The sequence below is a fragment of the Folsomia candida genome, unplaced genomic scaffold, assembly GCF_002217175.1.
Source record: "Folsomia candida strain VU population unplaced genomic scaffold, ASM221717v1 Fcan01_Sc040, whole genome shotgun sequence".
NCBI classification, from domain to species: Eukaryota; Metazoa; Arthropoda; class Collembola; order Entomobryomorpha; family Isotomidae; genus Folsomia; species Folsomia candida.
The window spans coordinates 407,171-431,123 of NW_019091232.1; the positions used below are offsets into that span (position 1 = coordinate 407,171).

Genomic DNA, 23,953 nt, shown 5'->3' on the forward strand with positions numbered 1-23,953 from the left:
AATGACTGAATGTGAATGACAATCTTCAGTCTGAAATCGGGATGACTGAACTTTGAATTAATACTAAGATTTTGAACATGTATGGATGGGAGGAGTGGGAAAATTTTGAAATTTTGCCAAGAAATTATGAAATCCGTTCAACCCATAGCCCCCTACAACTACATATCTGACATATTTTCAAAAGTAAACGAACACTCTAAATTTTTAACTTTCGGCCTTGTAATTTATTAAAATGATGCAAAACAGCAATATTTTTAACACTAAAATTGTTAATTCGGTGTAAATATGTAATTAATAAAGAGTCACCATTACAACTTTGAACAATGTCTTGCATGAAAATGTTGCATAAATGGCCAGTAGCCCCTGCAAATCACAAATTTTCATTATTTACAAGTTTAAGAAAAATACATTAAATAAAATTTAAAGGTAGTCAGAACAGAGATCAAAATATTTGGAGAACTTTGAACAATATGTAAACATTTAACAAAGGGGTGGTTAGTGTAGTCCGGGGTTTTTCAAATTTTATAATGTATGATAACAGGGCTTTACTACCAATTTTACAATTTAATAAGGTATTAAAATTGAATTAATAAGCAGCTATGTTGCGAAATTGCTGAAAAAACAGTTTGTTTTCGCAACTTAACACATGAGACACTGACTCAGTTTGCCCCCAAAACCTCGATTTCCCCGACTAAAACGGGGAAACCCATACCCAGGTAAAACCCCTGGGTATGGGTTTTCATTAGCAAAACCCCGGGGTTTTCCTTACCCTGACAATAATTTGGTAGATTAAATTCCTGAATGTGCATGCCTGGGATAATTGACAGGAAATGATGACAAATTTTTCATTTAAACAATTTAAAAATATGATTAAAATCAGGGACCTGTTTTATTTTTAAAGTGTAAATGAACACCAGAAATTCAGAAACTTTTCGGCCTCGATACTTATCAAATTTGTAAAAACAGTATTAATTTTTTTCCTATTTATTCAATAAGTACTTTGGTTTATCCAAGATTTGATAATAACGGACGATGATTCGTAAGTAATCCTACACTGAACTTTGGGAAGGGTTAATTTATTTAATTTAAATTATTTTTCTATTTTTTGGGACTCGAATGTTTTAAAATAATTCGTTAAAAATTAATTCACAACGAATAATAATTTTTTAGATTTTAATTGCTGACAAATTTTATGCAGGTCTATTTACGTTATTTGGTTTGGGATTTGATTTTTTAAAATTAATTTTTTTAACAAATTGAGAACGGGTAATAATTTTATAGATTTAAAATTCTGAAATGTGCGTGCCTGGAAAAATTATGAAATTGTGGCAAGAAATCATGGCCAGTTTCTCATTTAGCCAAATCGTACTTGAAATCAGTTCTATTTTTATCTTTAAATTAACACCATACATTTTTCACTTTCGGCCTTGGTGTTTATCAAATTTGTGAAAAAAAGTATTCTTTTTTCCCTAATTATTGAACAACTTTTAAATTACGTTGTTCTGTCCATGGCTTGATAATGACGGATAATGATTCGTAAGTAATCTTACCGTGCTTAAATTTTGAAACAGTTAAGCTAATTATACTTTGGATGGTTTTAAATTCAGATTATTCAGTTTGAGACTTGAAATTTTTAAAAATTAATTTGCTATTAAAATTTAATTGAGAGCGGATAATAATTGTTCAATTCCTGAAATGTATTTGCCTAAGAAAATTATGAAATTTTATCAAGAAATATCGGCTTACTTTAACTTTAAACAATTGGTTCTACAAAGAAATACGACAAGAATTGCTCTGTATTTTTATGAACAAATTAACGCCCAACATTTTTTACTTTAGGTCTTGATATTTACCAAATTTGTAAATTACTTCGTAACGAGTTAATTTTTTAAAATTCAAATAAGCTAAATAAAATTACCCAAACTTTAATTAAATTAACTGTACAAAGGTTTAGTCAGGATTCGTCATTATCAAGCCGTGAAAAAAAATCTGGCAAGAAATGATGCATTTTTTCATTTTGAATAGTTCATTTAACAATCAAATACTCAGGACTGACCTTATATTTTTTGAATAGTAAATAAACACTCAAAATTTTTATTTTTATGCCCTGATATTTATCAAATTTGTAAAAACCGCAATATTGTTTTCCTAATTATTGAATAACTATTAAATTACTGTGTTTCATCAATGATTTGATAATGACTAATCCCGTTCTTAACTTTTAAACACGTACGTTAATTAAACCCTGAGTAATTTTACCTGTTCGAAAATTTAGTTTTCATTCAAAAATCAGTCATCCCAATTTCTGACTGAAGATTTTCATTCATCCAAATTCAATCATTTTCGTTCAAATTCATTTCATCTCACTTCATCCGACTTCATTTCTTACTTCGCTTAGGGTGAAAAATGAAAGAGTGAAAAATCCTTTCATTCACACTCATTCATCTGAAATGACGGAATCCCTCGGTCATTTTCATTCAAATGACAGTAGTTTCATTTTCATTCACTATCAATCTGACCAATTTTTATATGTAAATAAACCCCTTACATTTTAAACTTTCGGCGTTCATGTTTATCAAAATATAATAAAAACGTTTTTCCTAATTATTAAATAACTTACCTACTAAATTAGGCGAATAATAGTTAACTCGTTGTACGTAATTATTTAATTGATAACGAGTTACCACTGCAATTTAGAATAAAATAGAATATAGTAAGTATAAAATAGAATATAGTAAGTATAAAATAAATAAAAATCATATTCAATCGACAACGGATAATAATTTTATGGATTTTTCAAAATTCCTTAAATGGTGGGAGGTAGGGCTGGAAGAATTATAAAATTTTTGCAATAAAAGTTAAAAACCCGTTCAACCCAAACTGTTCATCTGTGGTATTTTTTTAATTAGATAAATGCACCCCCCAAATTTTTAACTTTTGTCGTTAATTGATATTACATTACCAAACTCAGCAATACGTTTTCTTCCTACAATTATTGAATAACTAACAATGGAGGCTCAAACCATGTTCAGCCCAGATAATTTTTTGACCTTATTAGTTTGAAAGAGCAAGTCTTTACAAACAACATTTGGTTCGGCACGTGGGCAGATGCGCAAATTTCAGCAAGTTATGGGCGCCGAAAGTTCGCAAAAACGCACGATTTTTCGGGCAATGCCTAGAGCGAGCTTAACTTCGTGCGTTTTTGCGAGCTTCCGGCGCCCATAACGTGCTGAAATTTGCGCATCTGCCCAAGTGCCGAACCAAATGTTGTTTGTAAAAACTTGCTCTTTCAAACTAATAAGGTCAACAAATTATCTGGGCTGAACATGGTTTGAGCCTCCATTGTCAGTAAATTACGTGAACAATCGTCATCTCGTAATTACTCATTTGATAACGATAATTCAGAATAAATAATAAGTTTATCAGTTTCGACTCCTGAAACGCGTGTGACTGAGAAAATTATGAAATTTTGGCCAATAAATATTGTAATTTATTTTTTATTTTGATTTTAATTTAAACTAATACCCCACAGAATATAGATTCTACCAGAAGAATCGATTTTATGTATTCGAGTGACGCTTATGGAAGAACGGGGAGAGCCAACCAAATAACTCGGTGTACATTTGGCCCGCCTGGGGGATGGCACCTCCGCATCATCATCACCACACCTCCTGGCATCAAAAAATGATGATGAAAGCCCATTTGTGCACCAGAACACACCATTCTGAGCTGCGTCTCCACAAATTTGATGCTCTACGAGGTGTGTTCTGGTGCACAAATGGGCTTTCATCATCATTTTTTGATGCCAGGAGATGTGGTGACGATGATGATGCGGAGGTGCCATCCCCCAGGTGGGCCAAATGTACACCGAGTTATTTGGTTGGCTCTCCCCGTTCTTCCATAAGCGTCACTCGAATACATAAGATCGATTCTTCTGGTAGAATCTATATTCTGTGCTAATACCCCAATATCAATCTTGTGTTTTTTGTATGGATATCAACACACTAAATTTATAACTTTCGATCTTGATCTGTATCAAAATTGTAAAAATTTTTTTGGTAACTTTCTTTTTAGCTTTCGCCCTTCATCCATGCCAAAATTCTAAAAAAATAGCAACAACTTTTTTTTCTAATTGTTATTGAATCACTTACTAAATTAAGGGAATAATGGCTAACCCGTTGTAAATATTTAATTGTTAACGAGTCACCATTACAATTTTGAATAAGTATGATTATAAATACTTAATTGTTCACGAGTTACGATTAAATACAATTTAGAACAATGTGTAAGCATTTAGAAAAACTGGAATATGAAAATTGTATAACCAATCCGTTTGATTTAAAGTATGCAGTATGAATAAATTGAGTCATAAAATAAATTAAAATTTAATCAATAACGGATAATAATCATACCTGTTCAAAACTTTATTTTTCATTCAAAAGTCAGTCATCTCGATTTCTGATCTAAGATTTTCATTCACATTCAGGCATTTTCTTTCAAATTCATTTCATTTCACTTCATCCGACTTCATTTCTTACTTCGCCCATGTATTAAGCATAGGGTGAAAAATGAAATGAGTGAGAAATCCCTTCATTCACAGTCACTCATCTGAAATGATAGAATCCTTCAGTCATTTTTATTCAAATCACAGGAAATTCATTTTCATTCAATATCATTCTCATGAATGAAAGTGAACAGGTATGATAATAATTTTATAGTGTTGTTTAATTCCTGAAATTATGAAATTTTTGCATGAAACGATAGAATCCATTAGCGTAAATAGAACCACCCTAATCATCTATCTTATGTTTGGAGGTAACTGAACACCCCAAATTTGTGATTTTCGGCCTTGTTGTTAGTGGTCTCAACGGTTCTCGGTTCTCATAGAACCGAACCGGAACCGATGGCTCGGTTCGGTTCCGGTTTATACGGAGAACCGAACCGAACCGAAGCTTTTATTACCGGTTCGGTTCCGGTTCCAAGTCTTTGAGAACCGAACCGAACCGGCCGGTTCGGGTTGAACCGAACTTCATACATAAATACATTAGCGAAGTTAATCATATTTTCGAAAAAGTTTTACGAATTTCCCGAAATACACATAGAGGGATTTCACGTCAAGTTCGTAACCTACGTAACTGCGTTAGGTTTGTAAGTTTACACACACTTGACGTGAGTTGATTTTGTAAACGTTTTCGTAAACATTTTTTAGTGAAAAAAATATCGCATATAAAACGTCATCAAAATGTTGCTAGCCAACTTTATCCTACCTTACACCAAATGACATGTAATTCTTTTTGAATTTTTTTGCCTAAAATATCAGTTTTTCAGGAATTACACAGCCATTCGTAAAAGTTCGTAAGTCAATTTTCCTTAGAAATGTGTGTAAAAGTTCGTAAAAGTTTGTAAGCTTACAAACCTTACGCAGTTACGAAGGTTACAAACTGTGACGTGAGTTCCCTCATAGTTTCCAAAATGAAATTTTGACGTGGCCGCACCTCCAAAGTTCCCAAAATGAAACTTTGACATGGCCACACCCCCAAAGTTCCCGAAATGAAACTTTGACTTGGTCACACCCCCAATGTTTCCAAAACCAAATTTTGACTTGATGACACGCCCAAAGTTCCCAAAATGAAACTTTTATTTGGTCACACCCCCAATGTTTCCAAAACGAAATTTTGACCTGGTTACATCCCCAATGTTTCCAAAACCAAATTTTGACTTGATGACACCTCCAAAGTTTCCAAAACGAAATTTTTACCCCCAAAAGTTTCTAAAATGAAATCTTTACTTGGTCACACCCCAAAGTTTCCAAAATGAAATTTTGACTTGGTTACACCCCCAATGTTTCCAAAATGAAATTTTTACTTGGTCACACCCCAAATGTTTCCAAAATGAAATTTTTACTTGGTTGCACCCCAAACGTTTGGGGTGCAACCAAGTTTGCAAACTTGGAATTGTTTTCTAACTTCAATAATACATACATAAGTGGTTTTGCTGTTGACATGTATTCAATTAGCATTGTTTGTTGTTTATTGCATATTAATAACACTACCGGTTTGACCCGAACCGCCGGTTCGGTCACGGTTTGGTCCGGTTCCGGTTCGGTTCCAACTAAAAAAAGTTCGGTTCTGTTTCGGTTCTTCAATTCTGGTTCTCGGTTCTAAACCGGTTCTTCCAAGAACCGAACCGAACCGCACCGTTGAGACCACTACTTGTTGTTTATCAAAATTGTGTAAACACTGCAATATTTTTAGTATTAAAATTGTTAACTCGTTGTAAATATGTAATTGATAACGAGCTACCATTACAATTTTGAACAATATGTAAGCATTAAAAAAAAATGAATCTCAAAATTCTGAGCAATCCGTACGTTTAAAATTTTAAGAAAAAATTAAGCAATAAAAGATGACAATCAGATTTAATCGTCCGTCCAAGGGAGAATTTTATAGATTTCGATCCCTGAAATGTGCAGGTGAGTGGGAGGAGTGGCGAAATTTCGAAAGCTTGAAATTTTGCCAAAGAATTATGTAATCTATTCAACCAACAGTGTATGAGGCAGTCATCTGACACATTCTTAGATTCAAATTAACACTCACAATTTTTATCTTTCGGCCTTGATATGTATCAAATTTGTAAAAACAAGCAATATTTTTTTTACTTAATTATTGAGTAGCTATTAAATTATTTTTTTTTCACGGTTTGATATTGACTAATCCTGACTTAACTTTTGAACAATTAATTTAATTAAAGCTAGCATAATTTCATGTATATTTGGATTTTTAGGGCGTGAAGTTTTTTAAAAATTAACTTGTTAATTGACGGTATATGATAATTTTATAGATTTCAATTCCTGAAATATGGCTGGGAAAATTTTGAAATTTTGGCACGAAATATTTCACTTAGGAGGAATACCTCACTAGTTGCCACCCACAGATCTCGATGCCCTTTGGATATGTTGGAGCACCCCATGAGTGAACAACAACCCCCAAGTGGTTTGATGCCATGGCCACATTTGCGCCCGCCACACCCACTTAAAGGCGTCAAAAACACGAAAATCGCCATCTTCAAACGCTCGCCAGAAATTCAAATTTGGCCACAATTTCAAAATTTTTCACCAGTACACTCCCAGATAGTTGTTTTATAATATCCGACACCAAAATATATTTTTTAAATTTTTTGAATATTTTAGAAAATTTCCTGACCAGGGGTACGTCTTTGAAAAAATTGAAATTTCAAAAAAGTTGAGTTTGATATTGGATATGATAACACAACTATCTGGGAGTATAGTGGTGCAATATTTTCAAAATCCTATAGAAATTGGATTTTTGGCGAGGGTTTTATTGAGTGAAAACAGGGCTTTTTTCGTATTTTTGACACCTTTAAGGGTCAGATCAAAGCATTCTTAGCAACAAAAAACATACAATATTTCAATGCAATTTCTGCATAAAATCTTGCCACACGGGGCGTTTCAACCTGCATTCATGCAACACATTTTAAAATTTGTATATATTTTATTAGACACATCATGAGTGTAGGTACCACGAGTAATCAGTGACTTTTCGAAATTACTCGTGACACACTCACTAACCAAAAAAATGTCAAAACTATTCGAATTTAAATGTATTTTTCAGTTTAAAAATGCATATGAAGGAAAAACCTGCATATTTCAATCATTCCAGTGATTACTCGCGATAGTCATAACCCTCAAGTACCAAACAAACATATCTGAAAGTAGTAATTAGTCATACTGAGGGCGCATTGAGCAGCCCCGACTGGCTAAACCACTTGGTTGTTATACAGGTAAAATACTTGGAAAATTCGATGGTCTCATATTAAATTTGGTCAAAAATCTTCCTTGGTTACTGTCACCCCCTAAAGCCCAAATCCGGGTCAATGGCCACATCTCATCCAGCAGGATGTCAATCAATCGGCCTTGATCACACGATCATTTTGGTATATTATAGAATTTTGTGAGACAAGAATTGGCTGCGAAATTCCTAAAAAAACTAATGTTTTGGAGATATTTCATTAAATATATTCCCTAAAGTAATTTTATAGACCAACATTAATCTCAAATTAATTTGTTGCTATCCAAAACTCATACTTAATTTGTTTTTTGCAAATAATTGGTTTGATCCGACCCTTAAGTGGGTGTGGCGGGCGCAAATGTGGCCATGGCATCAAACCACTTGGGGGTTGTTGTTCACTCATGGGGTGCTCCAACACATAGATGAGAGATTGTGTTGCAGCAGCACTCTATATAGATAGCGCATTTCAGAAGGGAACGGTCAGGGGAGGGGCGGAGCTAAGCAGCAGGTGGCACGTCCTACTCCCACTTTCACCCAAATCTGCGGCAATCTCAAATCACACTCACCTGCTTAAAAATGTTTACTTTTTTCATTTCACACGAAAAATGTTAATTAAAATTAAGAAAACAAATATTTAAAAGATAAACTGCTTGATTCTAAACGTATTACTTATTACTATTAAAATTCCATAACGTCGTAACATAAATATTCAATGTCTGGATCTTGGCAAACGCATTTTTAGTTAAACAAAACTTCAAACCTTCCCAAGGGTGAGTAATTTTTAAATAAGTCGTCCCAAGAGTCAAAATAATGATTAAATGTTCTTTTTTGCAGTTTATCAATATACTGCCTATTACGTTTACGACACACGGGTCGTGTACCTATCGTGGAGTTTGTGGCTAGGCTGGTTTGTAGATTATTTATTACATACATATAATCAAAAATTGCTCCGCAAAATACCACACCATTTACATGGATTTAATTCTGGTGTAATTTGTATTATTTAGAGAATTGTGACACGCTCTGGGTCGATAAATCCTGTAGACTGCGGCTCTCTATCCCTCTTCCCTGCTCCAACATATCCAAAGGGCATCGAGATCTGTGGGTGGCAACTAGTGAGGTTCCCCTCCTTAGCTACAATCAGCTCAACTAAAACCCCTTACCGTGCAACACATCTAACACACTTTTATTAGGAAATAAACACCTCAAATTTTTAATTTTCGGCCTTGATATTTATCAAAATTGTGTAAAAACGACAATTTTTTTATATCCTATTTTTCACGGTTTGGGAGGACATTTTTTTTAAACACAATTCATTCATAGCTTACGGATCTTATTGATCCTTCTTCTAGTCAATTTATTGCATAAAAATTGTTTTTCCTAATTAATAAACTACATAAATTATGTGGACAATGGTTAATTCGTTGTACGTAATTACTTCATTGATAAATTACAGTTTGGTAAGTAGTTTAGGAAGCGGCGAAAAGAATTGAAATATGAAAATTGTGAGTAATCCGTAGATTTAAAATTTTAAGAAAAAATAGCAAATAAATAAATTAACAGATTTTTCATATTAATCATATTAAATATGATTTTAATTTATTTTATTTATGAAAAATTTGGGGTGTTCATTCACGTCTAAAAATAAGATAGACCAAGACGGTGATATATTCAAATTCCAGTTTTTAAGGCTTCCATTATCCTAAATTCCACAACGAATAATAAATAATTTTATAGATTTCAATTGTGTAGATGAGTGGGTGGGAAAATTATCTAGGAAATTTTGGCAAACGAATATGAAATCAAATCAGTAAAAAACAGCAATACATTTTTCCTAAATATTGAATAACTGTTGAATTACTTTGTTTAATCTATGATTTGGTAAGGACCATTTTTCTTTTGCAAGCAAAAAGAAATTCTGAGGATGAACTATAACTTTCAAAAGTGAAAATGAAGTGAAAGCTATCGTGAAATCAAAATAAAATGAAAATGAAATGACAAGTATAAATACGGGGTAAGGGGTAACCCATGATTTGGTAATGACTAATCATATACAATTAATTGATCAGGGATATTAATTTGCTTGATTTCAAATTCCCGAAATATTCGTTCCTGGGAAAATTATGAAATTTTGTGCCATTTAAACCATACATACACAGAATGTTCTTCTTCGATCTACTACATTTTTAAAAGTATGAAACCACAAGTTTTTAAATGTAGACTTTGTTATTTATCAACATGGTGTAAAACAAATTTGAAAAAAGATCAGAATTAATCGAGAATGTGGCAATTTTATATATAAAATGTCTATGGAACTATGGACATCCATTCCTAAAATGTGAGAACCCTCCAATACAATTTTTAAAACATATTGCAGATTATGCAATTTCTTTAATATGTTATAAACGACAATAAATCCGGTTCAATCGTCAAAAAGGCATTAAACAGGCAAAAAGGCATCAAAAAGGCAAATAGGCACGCAAAAAGGCAAAAAGGCAAATAGGCACGCAAAAAGGCAAAAAGGCATGCAGAAAAAGCAAAAAGGCTGCCTTTTTGCACACACTGTGTGTAAGTGGGCGGGAGAAGTGACTAGGAAAATTCTGAAATTTTATAAATAAATGATCAAATGCACCCCGATTGTTCATCTGTCACATTTTTACAAGTAAATGAACACCCAAACTTAAAATTTTCGGTCTTGTTATTTATCAAAATGGTGTAAACACAGCATAAACTTGTTTCGAATTAATTCCTTAATTACACGAACAATCGTTAACTCGTTGTTAGTATTTAATTGTTCACGAGTCACGATTACAATTTAGAATAATATGTAAACATTAAAAAACTTGAATATGAAAATTGTGAGCAATCCGTAGATTTAAAGCTGTAAGAAAAAAAACGATGACTAAAAAGACGTTATAGATTTCCATTCCTGAAACGTGCAAGTGGCTGAGAAAATTATCAATTTTTTGTGAAATTGGGAAAATTAAGAAATTTTGGCCAGAAATTATGAAATCCGTTAATTAATAAACCTGATACCATTCTTAACACTTTTCATCTCTTGCTTGTTTATAGGCAAGTGAACACCCCAAATTTTTAATTTTCGGCGTTGCTATTTCTCAACACGGTAAAAGTAACAATAATTTTATCGACTAATTCAGAGCTCCACGCCGTTGAACAATCGGCGGCGGCGGCGTGAGTAGTGAAAACCGTCGGCGGCGGCGGCGGCTTGGGAGGTCGGCGGCGGCGCGCCGATATTTCTGCCTCAGTTTACCAGTCAGTGATCATAACTGACCTCATTATTTAGCTTTCTAATACATAGTAATGTATTTCGCTTGCTAATTTTAATTGGTTCAGCGAAAAAATAAACCGACCCATTTTTTAATCCGTGTTAATTCGAGTTTTCTGCATTACACAATTTCAAAAATATTTCTCTACTAAACCCATCATCTATATTATAAGCTGGGAATGTTTGTCTGCAACGGAAGTGAAAGTAATTTTCCATGACGGAAGCGGAAGTGGAGAGAGTTTCACTTCCCTTGCCAATAGAGTTTTCCGCTAATAATATAGATGCAATCGGCGGAATTATGAACAATCCTACTTAATTTTCATGCAAATAAAATACGCCCGTCGCGGCGTCGCCCGGTACGAGACGGGCTTATATTCTAGTCCTTAATAGCCATGTAACTCGATTCTTGACGGAAATTCGAAAATTTAAAAGTTTGCTTGATTTTTCATAAAATGGAATGCTTGAAATCTTTCTAATGGTAAGTTTTTAAAAACCACAGGACTAAGCAAAATGTAAGATTCTCAAAAAACAGCAATTTCGAAAAGTCAGGCCATTTATGTACTCAATTTGTATTGCCCAAAATATCATATTTTAAATACTATACGTTATCAATTCTTTTAGTGGCGTCAAAATTTTAACTGATCTCTAATTAAAAATGCGTATCGGGAAAAAACTATTCATTTTCTCAATGTCAATCACAATCACAAACGAAACCGTTAAAACCCTAATTTTGACTTTTTTTCTAATTTTAACTGGTTTTAATTGTACGAAATATCTTTTTTCTCGGCGGCGCGCCGATGAATTTCCTCGGCGGCGCGCCGATGAATTTCCTCGGCGGCGGCGGGGTGTCAAATCGGGTCGGCGTCGGCGGCGCGCCGGCGAAAAATCGGCGGCGTGGAGCTCTGGACTGCTTAAGTTGCCAAATTACTCGGGTAATTGTTAACTCGTTGTAAATATTTAATTGAATCATCACAATTTAGAAAAATATAAGTATTACAAATCTACAAAAATTGGGATATGAAAGTTGTGAGTAATCCGAAGACTTATAATAATAAGAAAAAAAATGAGCGGTAGAATTAATTAAAATCATATTAATTTAATCAACAACACTTAATAGTTTTATAGATTTGATTTATTTAATTCCCGAAATGTGTAAGTGGGTGGGAGGAATTGCTGGGAAATTTTGTGCATAAAAAAACTGGTTTAAAAATATTATTTTTTTTCAATTTTTTTATAAACAAATTATGACAAGCTGTTTTACTAAACAACGAAATGCAAAATATTTACTAGTCTAGCTACAAGTGATCTTTGTATTTTTACGTAAGTGAACATCTCAAATTTTTAACTTTCGTCGTTCATATTTAGCAAAATGGTGTAAAAACACATTTATCTTAATTATTAAATAACTTATTCAATTTGTTGAACAATGGTTAACTCGCTTTAAATATTTAATTGGTAACGAGTCACTATTGAAATTTAGAACAATATGTAAGAAAATTAGAATAAGAAAAGGTGAATAAACCGTACATTTAAAATGGAAAAATTTGAGTAATAAAATAAATTAAAATCATATTTAACCCACAATGGATAATAATTTTTTAGATTTCAATTCCTGAAATCTGTTGGGAGGGAAAATTACGAAATTTTTCCAAAAACGATAACTTATTTACGATCCGTTCAAAAACCCGAAAGATCTGTCATATTTTAATACCTTAGTGAACACCCAAAATTTTTAACTTGGTCTTTCATATTTAACAAAATGGTGTAAAGATGGCAATAATTTTGTTGAGAATAACTAAATTACGCGAATAATCGTTAACTCGTTGTAAATATTTGATTGAGGACGAGTCATAATTACAATTTAGAACAATATGTAAGCGTCGAAATGATTTGGAATATGAAAATTGTGAGCAATCCGTAGATTTCAAATTGTAGATAAAATTGAGAAATGAAAAAAAATCAGATTTAATCGAGAACGACAAATAATTCAATGGACCTTTCCCTTATTGATCTGTTGAATTTTTTAAAAATATATCGACCCTAAAAATTTTGAATTTTCGGCTTTGTTATTTATCAAAAAATCAGATTTAATCGACCACGGAGAAAATTCTATACATTTCGATTTCTGAACTGTGTAGGTGAGTGGGTAGAAAAAATTTGAAACTTTGACATGAAACTTATTTACAATCTGAAAACCCCCCAACAAGAATCTACAGTATTTTTATTATGCAGTAAATAAACACCTCAAATTTTAAACTTTAGGCCATAATATGTATCAAAATATAATAAAAACGTTGTTCCTAAATATTAAATAACTTACTAAATTAGGCGGATAATAGTTAACTCGTTGTACGCAATTATATAATTGATAACGAGTTACCACTACAATTTAGCAAACAATTGAGTATCGCTAGATAAAATGGAATACGAACATTATAATCAATCGGCATATTTCAAATTGTATGAAAAAAATGAGCAATTCAGGCAAATGTTATTTTGGAGATTCAATAATATAAATGTGTTAAGAGATGAAAATGTCTTCATCAACACAGGTCATATTTTGAAGTTCAAAAATTTGAACTTTTCATCCCAGAAAAAACTATTTTTTTGTCAATAATTTGAAAATATATTTTGTTTATTTCTTCACGGTATTTCGTATTTTTTAATTGTAATGAAATTAATTACTTTGATGCCGTTAATGTTATTTTGTAGAATCAATAATATAAATATGTTAAAAGATTATAATTCCTTCGTAAACAAGGGTCATATTTTGCAGTAAATTTCTTCTCGGAAGTTTATTTTATTTTATTTTTCAATTATTTGAAAATATATTTTGTTTATTTCTTCACGTTATTTCGTATTTTTTAATTGTAATGAAGTTAATTACTTTGATGCCGTTAATGTTATTTTGGAGATTCAATAATATAAATATGTTAAAAGATTATAATTCCTTCGTAAACAAGGGTCATATTTTGAAGTAAATTTCTTCTCGGAAATTTATTTTATTTTATATTTCAATAATTTGAAAATACATTTTGTTTATTTCTTCGTTATTGCATATTATTTAATTGCAATGAATTTATTTAATCAACTTCGATTACGTTAACGTTATTTTATGGATTCAATAATACGAAATATGTGAAAAGATGACAAGCTCTTCATCAAAAAGTGGCACATTTTGAAGTAAATTTGTTCTCGCTCAGAAATTTATATTATTTTATTTTTCAATAATTTTAAGATATCTTTTGTTTCTTTCTTCACCTTATTGAATGTTTTTAAATTGTAATGAATTTATCTAATCAACTTCGACGCCGTTAATGTTATTTTGGAGATTCAATTTTTTCCAGGTACTAAATTCCAATCCCCCGGCACTTGAACCAGACTGATAGGAAGGAAATCGGGAAAAATTGAGTAGCAAACGGAAAAAAAGTCGGGTTAAACAAAAAAAGATCGAATTAAACGAAAAATATGGGAAAAAATCTGGCAATACAAGAAACAACTCAGATTCGCCGGTTACACCAACGTTTTTAGCACGTGGCGCAAATGGATGTACATAAATGACCTCAGATTCATGTGTGGATCACCCTAAAACGATATGAAATCATAATAATGAAGAAAACACCCTGATTTCATTTCAGTTCCCCCCGTAAAATGGAATATTTGAAATATGTTTCATGTTTTAGGAGAGGAAAACTAATTAAAATCTTAACCATCGATGTTATACAAAAAAAAAATCGAAAAAAATGAGCAATCAAGAAAACAAAACCGGGGAAAATTGTGCAGCAAATGAAAAGAAAAAAGAAAAACCCGCATTAAACGAAAAAAATTTTTAAAAATTTACCAGTGGACGAAAAACATCAGATTCAACAGTTGTACCCACTTTTTACCAATTGAGGTACACAAATCACCTCATATTTACTTGCATGTAAATAGTTAATTGTGGATTTTGCGAGGGCGGCCGTAGGCCGCGTGAAGCAAAATCAAGATTATATGATTATTCCGGAAACGGAATATATCACTGTAATAACTGTTGTAGTGATTGATATCACGTAGTGTGTGCAGTCCCATATTTTCAAAGTGCATGCGCACAATGAAAAAGTAAGAAGAAGGAGCCCTACTTGCCACGTCGCGGGTCCGGTAATCTTCACTATTTCAAAGTCACCGAATTTCATATTTTAATTAGTGGGGGAGGGATGGAGGGCAGTGATATATTCCGTTTCCGGAAGAATCATATAATCTTGATTTTGCTTCACGCGGCCTACGGCCGCCCTCGCAAAATCCACAATTATATTTCTTCTTCCTCCAACTACATATATCACTGTAATAACTGTTGTAGTTGTTTAAAGTAAATATGAAATTCGAAAAAATAAAAAACCGAACAAATATGTAACTTGTTTAAACAGTTTTTACTACCAAATAATTTACTGTGCATCCTTGACCTGTTACATATGTAAATACAAACTTAAATATTATATCATTATTTTAATTTAATTACTTAGCAAAGAATTTGCAAAAGTGGTTCTATCATCTATTTTCTTATTGTAATGTTTAGCAAATACATTTGAACGATTGCTCCAGCCAACTCTTTGAAAAATGGCATCAACATTTACCCCACGACTTGATGCCTTTGAGGTCGCAGCGTGCCTAAAACTGTGACCTGTATAAATACTTGAATCAACTCCAGCCATATCTAAAGTTTTACATAACCATTTGCTAATGGTCTGAGATGTGACCGGTTTGTATGGAGAAACAAAAGATATGAATAAATTAGCACTTTCTCCTCTCAATATTTTAGTTTTTTCTACATACATTTTCAAATTGAAAATCGGACACAAACTTTTGTTCTCGAAAGAAGGGATGATTAAAATTGGATTCGGATTTTTTATCGTAGTTGTTTTTAGAATTGAAGGAATCTTGATTTGAATTGGATCTCCCCATAAAATGTCGTGTATCTGTATTTGTGAAAACACTTGTGCTCTTTGAGCCGTAACTAACGCTAATAATGCTAATACCTTAAGAGTCAACTCTCGTAATGGAATTGTTTCACTATCTAATGATTTCAACACATCGAGCATTTTACTGGAATCCCATGTTAATGAATATTTAGGTGTGGGGGGTCTTAACTTACTAATACCCTTCATAAACTGAGTAACTAACCTATGTTCGCCTATTTTACAATTATCAATATCGGGAAAAACTGCTGACAAAGCTGATCTAGCAGTGTTTATAGAAGCATAACTTAAACCTGACTCGTACATGTTAGCTAAGAACGACAAATATTTTGACAATTCATTATCATATACATTCCATTTCATAACATTACAAAACGATATCCACTTTTTAAGAGAAGATTCATACTGTTTCCAAGTACTGGCACTACATGATGACTTTAGAATTGAAATGACGTTATCTGGCAGACTCAATGTTTTAAATGATTGGCTGACAATAGTGCTGCCATTAATGTTGTCTTGAAACTCAGTGGATGACTCCTATTAGAATATGGACAAAAAAGAAGATCGTTAGCAGGTTTCATAATAATTATTTTTGAAATCTTTAAGTTATGAAATAATGGAAACCACGGTTGGTTTGGCCAATTTGGGGCAACTACAATACCCTGGCAATGCTCTTCCCTGATTTTCTTTAAAACTCGAGTGAGTAATTTAAAGGGAGGAAATGCAAAAAAGAATTCTCCCCATGGTTTAGTAAATGCGTCCACCCATTCAGCGTCCGGACAAGGGAACCAAGAAACGAAGCGAGCACATTGATTTGTTTTATTGGAGGCAAAGAGATCAATTACGGGGCTACCTAATTTGTTACAAATATTATAAAAATATTTGTCCCCTAATTTAAAATCATAACTATCGATATCCAAACGTGAAAGTGAATCAGTAACAATATTATCCTTTGTGCTAATGTAAGAAGCAAATATTATAATTCTTCTCTTTTCACACCACTGCCATATAATTTTTGCAAGCTCCTGACATTGATAGGATCTGCAGCCCCCATATTTATTTATGTACGATATTGCAGTGGTGCTGTCTGACCTAATAAGAACTGATTTATCTGTAAAATCTACCAACGCCAGCAATGCATTATAAATTGCAAGTAACTCTAGTTCGTTAATATGCCTTTTAGCCTCATTGAAATTCCAATGACCCCTAGTTGATCTTCTTTGTGTGGTTGCACCCCAGCCAGTTAGAGATGCATCTGTTGTTAAGGTTAAAAAATATGCTTCCTGCCTGATTTTCTTTCTAGAATGAGAAATATTCTTTATCCACCAATTTAAATCTGCGACTCCTTCATCAGAAATGGTGACCTTGTGATTATAATTCTGATTTGAGATAAAAAGGCCATCAATTTTCTCCATTTCTAACTTTCTAGTGTATACTTGGCCATATTCTACTCCCGGACACGATGATATTAATGTACCAATCAACTCAGCTAAATTTTGAAGAGGAACAGAACTCATATTTATGACACCCTGACATTTTTCTAATACTCGTGTTTTCTTTTTGTCCGGTAAAGATATTTCCATTGATTCTGAATCTATTAAGAAACCTAAGAATTTTACTCTCTGGCAAGGAATCAATCTTGATTTTTCATCATTAATTGACAAACCCAAGAATTTAAGTAATGAAATTGTTATCTGAGTAGCCCTTTGACATTCTGCATATGTTTCTCCTACTGTTAGCAAATCATCGAGATATGATACGTTAACTATAAGTCTGGATCGCAAATAAGCCAGAACAGGTTTTAAAACCTTTGTGTATAGCCATGGTGCTAATGACAATCCAAATGGAAGACATAAGTATTCATATAGAATACTTTTCCACCGAAATTTCAAAAATTTCCTAGAACTCTTATGCATTGGAATCATGTAATAAGCATCTTTCTGGTCAACAACGGTAAAATAACAGTTTGGTGTCACTAATGCGAGTGCAGTTCTTATATCTTCCATTTTGAAATGATCAACCAGAATAAAATTATTTAAAAGTTTTAAATTAAGAACAAACCTACGAGAACCGTCTGGTTTAGGAACTGTGAAAATGCTAGATAAAAATTGACCTTCCTCTTCTTTAGAGATTTGAATAACTCCACTGCTAACCATCTCATTAATACATGAATCAATATAACCTGATTCAACTTCATTCATTTTAGGGATATTAGGTTCTTTGGCCTGACTAGGTGTGTGATTAAATATTAATTTATAGCCCGAAATAGCCTTAAGTACAAAATCATCAGAAGTTATAGTTTTCCAGTTTTCTACATAAAATCTTAATCTACCTGCCTTCTCATTTGTAATATTTTGATTTATGGTTGTCGAAATTGTCGTTGTGGATAATTTCCTCGGTTGAATCCTCGCTGGTTGAATTGTCCCCGAGTTTGACCTCGAAACTGCCCTTGCGTCCCTCGATGGGTCTGGAATCGTGGGAACGGGCGTTGGAAGTTTAAATTTCCGGTATTTCTTGAGAAATTGTATGGACGGAACCGAGTAGTCCTTGTCATTGACGATCGAATAACAGTTGAAGCTGCTTTTGACGTCTTTAAAGTTTCGCTCAAATTGTCACCAAAAAGATATTCCGATACTGGCAACTGTTTATCAATTATTTCTCATTGCAGAATATTATTACGATGTAACATATTGAGTAAATAAATAATAATAATCACCTGTTTGTTGCAAATTGCACTGTACTCTGGATTAATTAATTTTTTCACTTCCTGACGGCGTTTCATATTGCTCGCCTGCAGCTGATCGCCCAAAATATTTCCTCCATCAATAGCTAATTTCAAAATCCTTTTCTTCACCTCTTGAGGGATCTCATTTGAGTGAGTGGCAACCTCATTTGCAATTTCGGCCATTGTAATTAGACCAAAGCTAATTGATTGTTGAACTTGTTGAGTTTGGATATCTGCCAGCCTTGCCCCGTAGGTAAATGGGCCCAGATTTCAGAATTCATTTTCGGAACAGCAAAACCCTTGCAGTTGGACGGAATTTTTATCTGATCTTTGAGTTTTGAGGCAGTTTCCTTTGTCAAAGGACGACTAACTGTTTTTGAAAACCCCTCAGAGATTTGTGGAAGCAGATCGGGACCATATTCAATGCTGCCCTCAATATCTTTCATAATCTCTACCAGCTCGTTATCGTCCTGACCATCTAATTAATGAATTCATTCTTAGATTTTAAACTTAGAGATAAAATTATATTTTATTTTTCGTGCAATATTATTACCATGTGGTTTATCTTGAAACATATTTGCAAAATTCTTAGATTCCTTCTCCTGAGAATTGTCCTCCTCGTCTGAGAGACCAAGTGACCAACCCTTGTCCTTTGGAGTCTGTCCTTGAGGAATATCATTCTTCCCTACTGCTTCTTTCAAAGAATCCAGCTCTTTTTGCTGAGTCGCAATAAATATGGACATTGATTCTACTTGACCTTTTAACTCGTTATAATCCGACATGGCTGTTAAAACCAAAAAACATCGGAAATTAAAATTAATGTGGGCCAGCGCGGGACACCACGTCTCCGTCACCTTTTCAAGGTGGCTCGGAGTTATTTTGTTTAATTCTTCACAATTAATTATATTTTCTAAATAAAAATACCCTCAATTCATGGGAATTACTCTAGACTTACCTGGTGACCGAAGGGGACCTCTTATGTTGAAAAAGAAACTGGAAATCTTCTTTAAAAAATTACAATTTTTCACGGGCTAAGATGGCGACAGCACAACACTACCATGAAATCAACAGTGAAGATTACCGGACCCGCGACGTGGCAAGTAGGGCTCCTTCTTCTTACTTTTTCATTGTGCGCATGCACTTTGAAAATATGGGACTGCACACACTACGTGATATCAATCACTACAACAGTTATTACAGTGATATATGTAGTTGGAGGAAGAAGAAATATAACTATAGTTAAAAAGTAGTTGAAAAGTAGTTTAAAATTTAAACTACTTTCAACTATATTTAACTATAGTTAAAATGTAGTTGAAAGTAGTTTAAATTTTAAACTACTTTTCAACTATATTTAACTATAGTTAAAATGTAGTTGAAAGTAGTTTAAATTTTAAACTACTTTTCAACTACTTTTTAACTAGTTTTAAAGTGCGAAAGTAGTTGAAAAGTAGTTAAAAAGTAGTTGAAAAGTAGTTAAAAAGTAGTCGAAAAGTAGTTAAAAAGAACTCGAAAAGTAGTTAGGTTTTGGAATGTAGTTAACAATGTAGTTAGAATTTAACTACATGAAACCAAAGTAGTTGTAGTTTAGTTGAAGATCAACTACTTTTACAAGTAATTCACAAACGATCACATACAATCTATCGTATTTTTAAAAGTAAACGAATACCCCAAGTTTTTAGCTTTCGGCCTTAATATTTATTAAACTGGTGTAAAAACATCAATTTTTTTCCTAGTTCTTAAATAATAAACTACATAAATTACGCGGACAATGGTTAATTCGTTGTACGTAATTACTTCATTGATAACTAGGTCGTTACCACATTACAGTTTAGAAATTCAACAATTTAGGAAGCGGCGAAAAGAATTGAAATATGAAAATTGTGAGCAATCCGTAGATTTAAAATATTGTAAGAAAAAATTGCTGGGAAAATTATGAAATTTTGAAAATAAACAATAGCTTACTGTTCATCTACAAAAAGCACTAATCTGTATTTTTGGAATTAAGTGAACACCCCAAAGTTTTGACTTTCGGGTTTGTTATTTATCAAAATGGTGTAAAAAAGACAAAATATGTTCCTAAATATTGAATAACTTACTAAATTACGTGAAAAATTGTTAACTCGTGAGTCAACATTTAGTACTTAGGACAATGTAAACATTACAAAAAACTGGAATATGGAAACTGAGCAATCCGTTGATTTAAAATTTTAAGAAAAAATTGAATAATAAAATAAGCAAAAGCATATTTAACCCACAAAGGATAATAATTTTATAAATTTAATTTAACTCCTGAAATGTGTAGGAGGAGTGGCTGGGAAAATTCTGAAATTTTGGCGACCAATTTTAACCGTAAATCACCCCAACCACCAGCGACCTCTTATGGCGAGTAGAATCAACAACTCCAGCTCCTCTCTTCCTATCCTAACGCATGTTAAATGATTCTACTGTGATTTTTACCACAAAATACAATTCTTGACCAATTTTGAAGATATTTTGATGTTCAATATCTCAAATTGTTCGCAAAAGGATGCACTGCAATTGGCTTAGACGATTTTTTGGAATCTTGTTTCCATCAAGTTCCACCACAATTTTAAACTTTGCATTGGTGTAGAAATTATTAGAAACAAAAATCCAACAAATCGTCTAACAAAATTGTAGTGCATCCTCTTGTGAACAATTTAAGATGTTGAACATCGAAATATCTTCAAAATTGGTCAAGAATTGTATTTTTTGCAAAAATCACGGCAGAGTTATATAGCATGTGTTAGGAGAGGCAGAGAAAAGCTCGCGTTGTTGACTCAACTCGTGTTAGATTTCAATCGAATTTGCAGTTGTGCAGCTGTGCGCCATCTGCGGACACTGCAGCCATCGAAAGTTAAAAGTCTTTGTCACTGGCAGCGACTGGGGCAATTATGGTTTTGGCCGGCCTCCGTACCATGCACTATTAACTTATTTACTAACTTATTAACTTAGGATTAGTTACTTAACTTATTAACTTATTAACCAATATCTTCCCACCTGTGGTATTTTCACACTTAAATGAAAATCAGAAATTTTAAACTTGCGGCCTTAATATTGATCAAAATGGAGTATAAACGCAATATGTTTTTCATAATAATTAAATACCTTACTAAATTAACGTGAACAATTGTTGCACATAAATACTCAATTGGTAACGAGCTACCATTACAATTTAGAACAATATGTAAGCCTTGAGACGAATTGGAATATGAAAAAAGTCAGCAATCCGTAGATTCAAAATTGTAGTAAAAAATAGGAAAAAAAGTCATCTTTACCCGATAACGAAACTTTAATTAATTCCAGAAATATGCAAATGGGTGAGAGGAGTGGTTGGGAAAATTATGAAAAATTAGTAAGAAATGATACTTATTTCCGATCGGCTCAAAAAACGCAAATCAATCTGACGTGTTCTTATTAGCAAATGAATACTACATATTTTTAATTTTCGGCCTTGTTATCGAAATAGTGTAAAACCGGCAATATTTTTTTCGAATAAATTACTAAATTACGGGAACAAGCGTTCTAAATATTTAATTAATAACGAGTCACCCATGCAATTTATAACAATGTGTAAGCATGTGAAAAAAAGCTGGCATTTGAAAATTGTGAGGAATCCTTAGATTTAAAATTATTAGAAAAAATTGAACAATGAAATAAATTAAAATCATATTACGGATAATAATTTTATAGTCTATTTAATTCCTGAAATGTGTAAGTGGGTGGAACGAGTTGATGGAAAAGTTAAGAAGTTTTGGCAATTTTTGAAATCTAATCAACCCAATCATGCATGTTCACATTCATTAACTTAATGATGAATGAATAAATTATTCATTCAATATTCAAAATTTTGAATGAATATTGAATGAATATTTTATTCTGATTTTTGAATAAATGAATATTGAGTGAATATCTATTCAATTCATGTGAATGAATAATGAATGAATATTTTTTCATCATTCATTTTTAAATCAATGCTTAATACATAGGGAAAGTTAAGAAATTCATCTAATACTGTGAATTTTGAATAACATGAATAATGAAGGAATGGTGAATAATGAATAAATGTTGAATAATTAATGAATATTTTTTTTACAAATTATGAATGTTGAATAAGGAATAAATATTTTTTTCAAGGCTTTGAATGAATAAATATTTTTTGAACATGTATGAACCCAATATGCAACTCACCATACATCTAACGTATTTTATCATTAAGTGAACACCCCTATTTTTTAACTTTCGGCCTTATTATTTATCAAAATGGTGTAACAACAGCAATATTTTTAGTACTAAAATTGTTAACTCGTTGTAAATATTATGTAATTGATAACGAGCCAGCATTACAATTTTGAACAATCTGTAAGAATTAAAAAAATTGAATCTGAAAATTCTTAGCAATCCGTAGGTTTAAAAATTTAAGAAAAAATTAAGTAATAAAAGATGACAATCAGATTTAATCGTCCGTCCAAAGAACAATTTTCTAGATTTCGATTCCTGAAATGTGTCGGTGGATGGGAAAATTATCAAAATTTTGAATTTTTGACGAAAAATTATGAAATCCGTTCGACCACGGACCAGCAGACCAGCTATCTTACATATTCTTAGATTCAAATTAACACTCATAATTTTTAACTTTCGGCCTTGATATGGATAAAATTTGTAAAAACAGCCATATTTTTTTTCTTAATTACTGAATACACTCAAAATAAGGTAGTAATGAATCATTACCATGCGGAATCACTATGTGTCTCTACCACATCAGTTACGATTTGTCGTAGAAATGGTAATTATAAGCTCAGGGAAATTCAAATTTAATACATAATGGTATTCACTTCCTTATTATTTGGTAATGAATTTGAATTTCCCTGAAATCATCATTACCATTTCTACGACAAATCGTAACTGACATGGTAGAGACACATAGTGATTCCGCATGGTAATGATTAGGAATGGGTTCGGATCGGATCGGATTTTGGGGTCTTCGGATCAATCCGACTCGGATTATGCCGGGTATCGGATTGATCCAATGCGGATTGACCGACCAATCCGATCCGATTCGGATCAATCCGACGGATTTCGGATCGGATCGGATTACTAAACCGGTTATATCGATATAAAATCCAATACTTGCAATAATTACAAATACATGTATGTAATACAT

The 23,953-nt window shown here is 32.6% G+C and overlaps 1 protein-coding gene and 1 long non-coding RNA gene across 2 annotated transcripts; one reads left to right on the forward strand and one right to left on the reverse strand.

Annotated features, from left to right (window-relative positions):
* The first annotated feature begins 8,431 nt into the window (after positions 1-8,431).
* LOC110861360 lies at positions 8,432-9,049 on the forward strand. The gene is made up of 3 exons (XR_002549047.2): positions 8,432-8,578; positions 8,643-8,715; positions 8,816-9,049. It is a non-coding gene; the product is annotated as an uncharacterized LOC110861360 (long non-coding RNA).
* Positions 9,050-18,405: 9,356 nt separating this feature from the next.
* LOC118433056 lies at positions 18,406-19,553 on the reverse strand. The gene is made up of 4 exons (XM_035844614.1): positions 19,325-19,553; positions 19,070-19,249; positions 18,763-19,004; positions 18,406-18,687 (listed from the first exon to the last, which is right to left on the reverse strand). The coding sequence occupies exons 1-4, from the start codon at positions 19,551-19,553 to the stop codon at positions 18,406-18,408; spliced, it is 933 nt and encodes a 310-aa protein (XP_035700507.1).
* Positions 19,554-23,953: the final 4,400 nt, after the last annotated feature.

What these genes read in the sequence shown, in the direction of transcription:
- LOC118433056 (XM_035844614.1), bottom strand. Translation starts at nt 19,553, where the DNA reads ATGTCGGATTATAACGAGTTAAAAGGTCAAGTAGAATCAATGTCCATA. An exon ending in GTTTCAAGATAAACCACATG is followed by an intron (nt 19,250 to 19,324) that starts GTAATAATATTG and finishes TTCATTAATTAG; the next exon opens with ATGGTCAGGACGATAACGAG. An exon ending in GTGCAATTTGCAACAAACAG is followed by an intron (nt 18,688 to 18,762) that starts GTGATTATTATT and finishes ATTGATAAACAG; the next exon opens with TTGCCAGTATCGGAATATCT.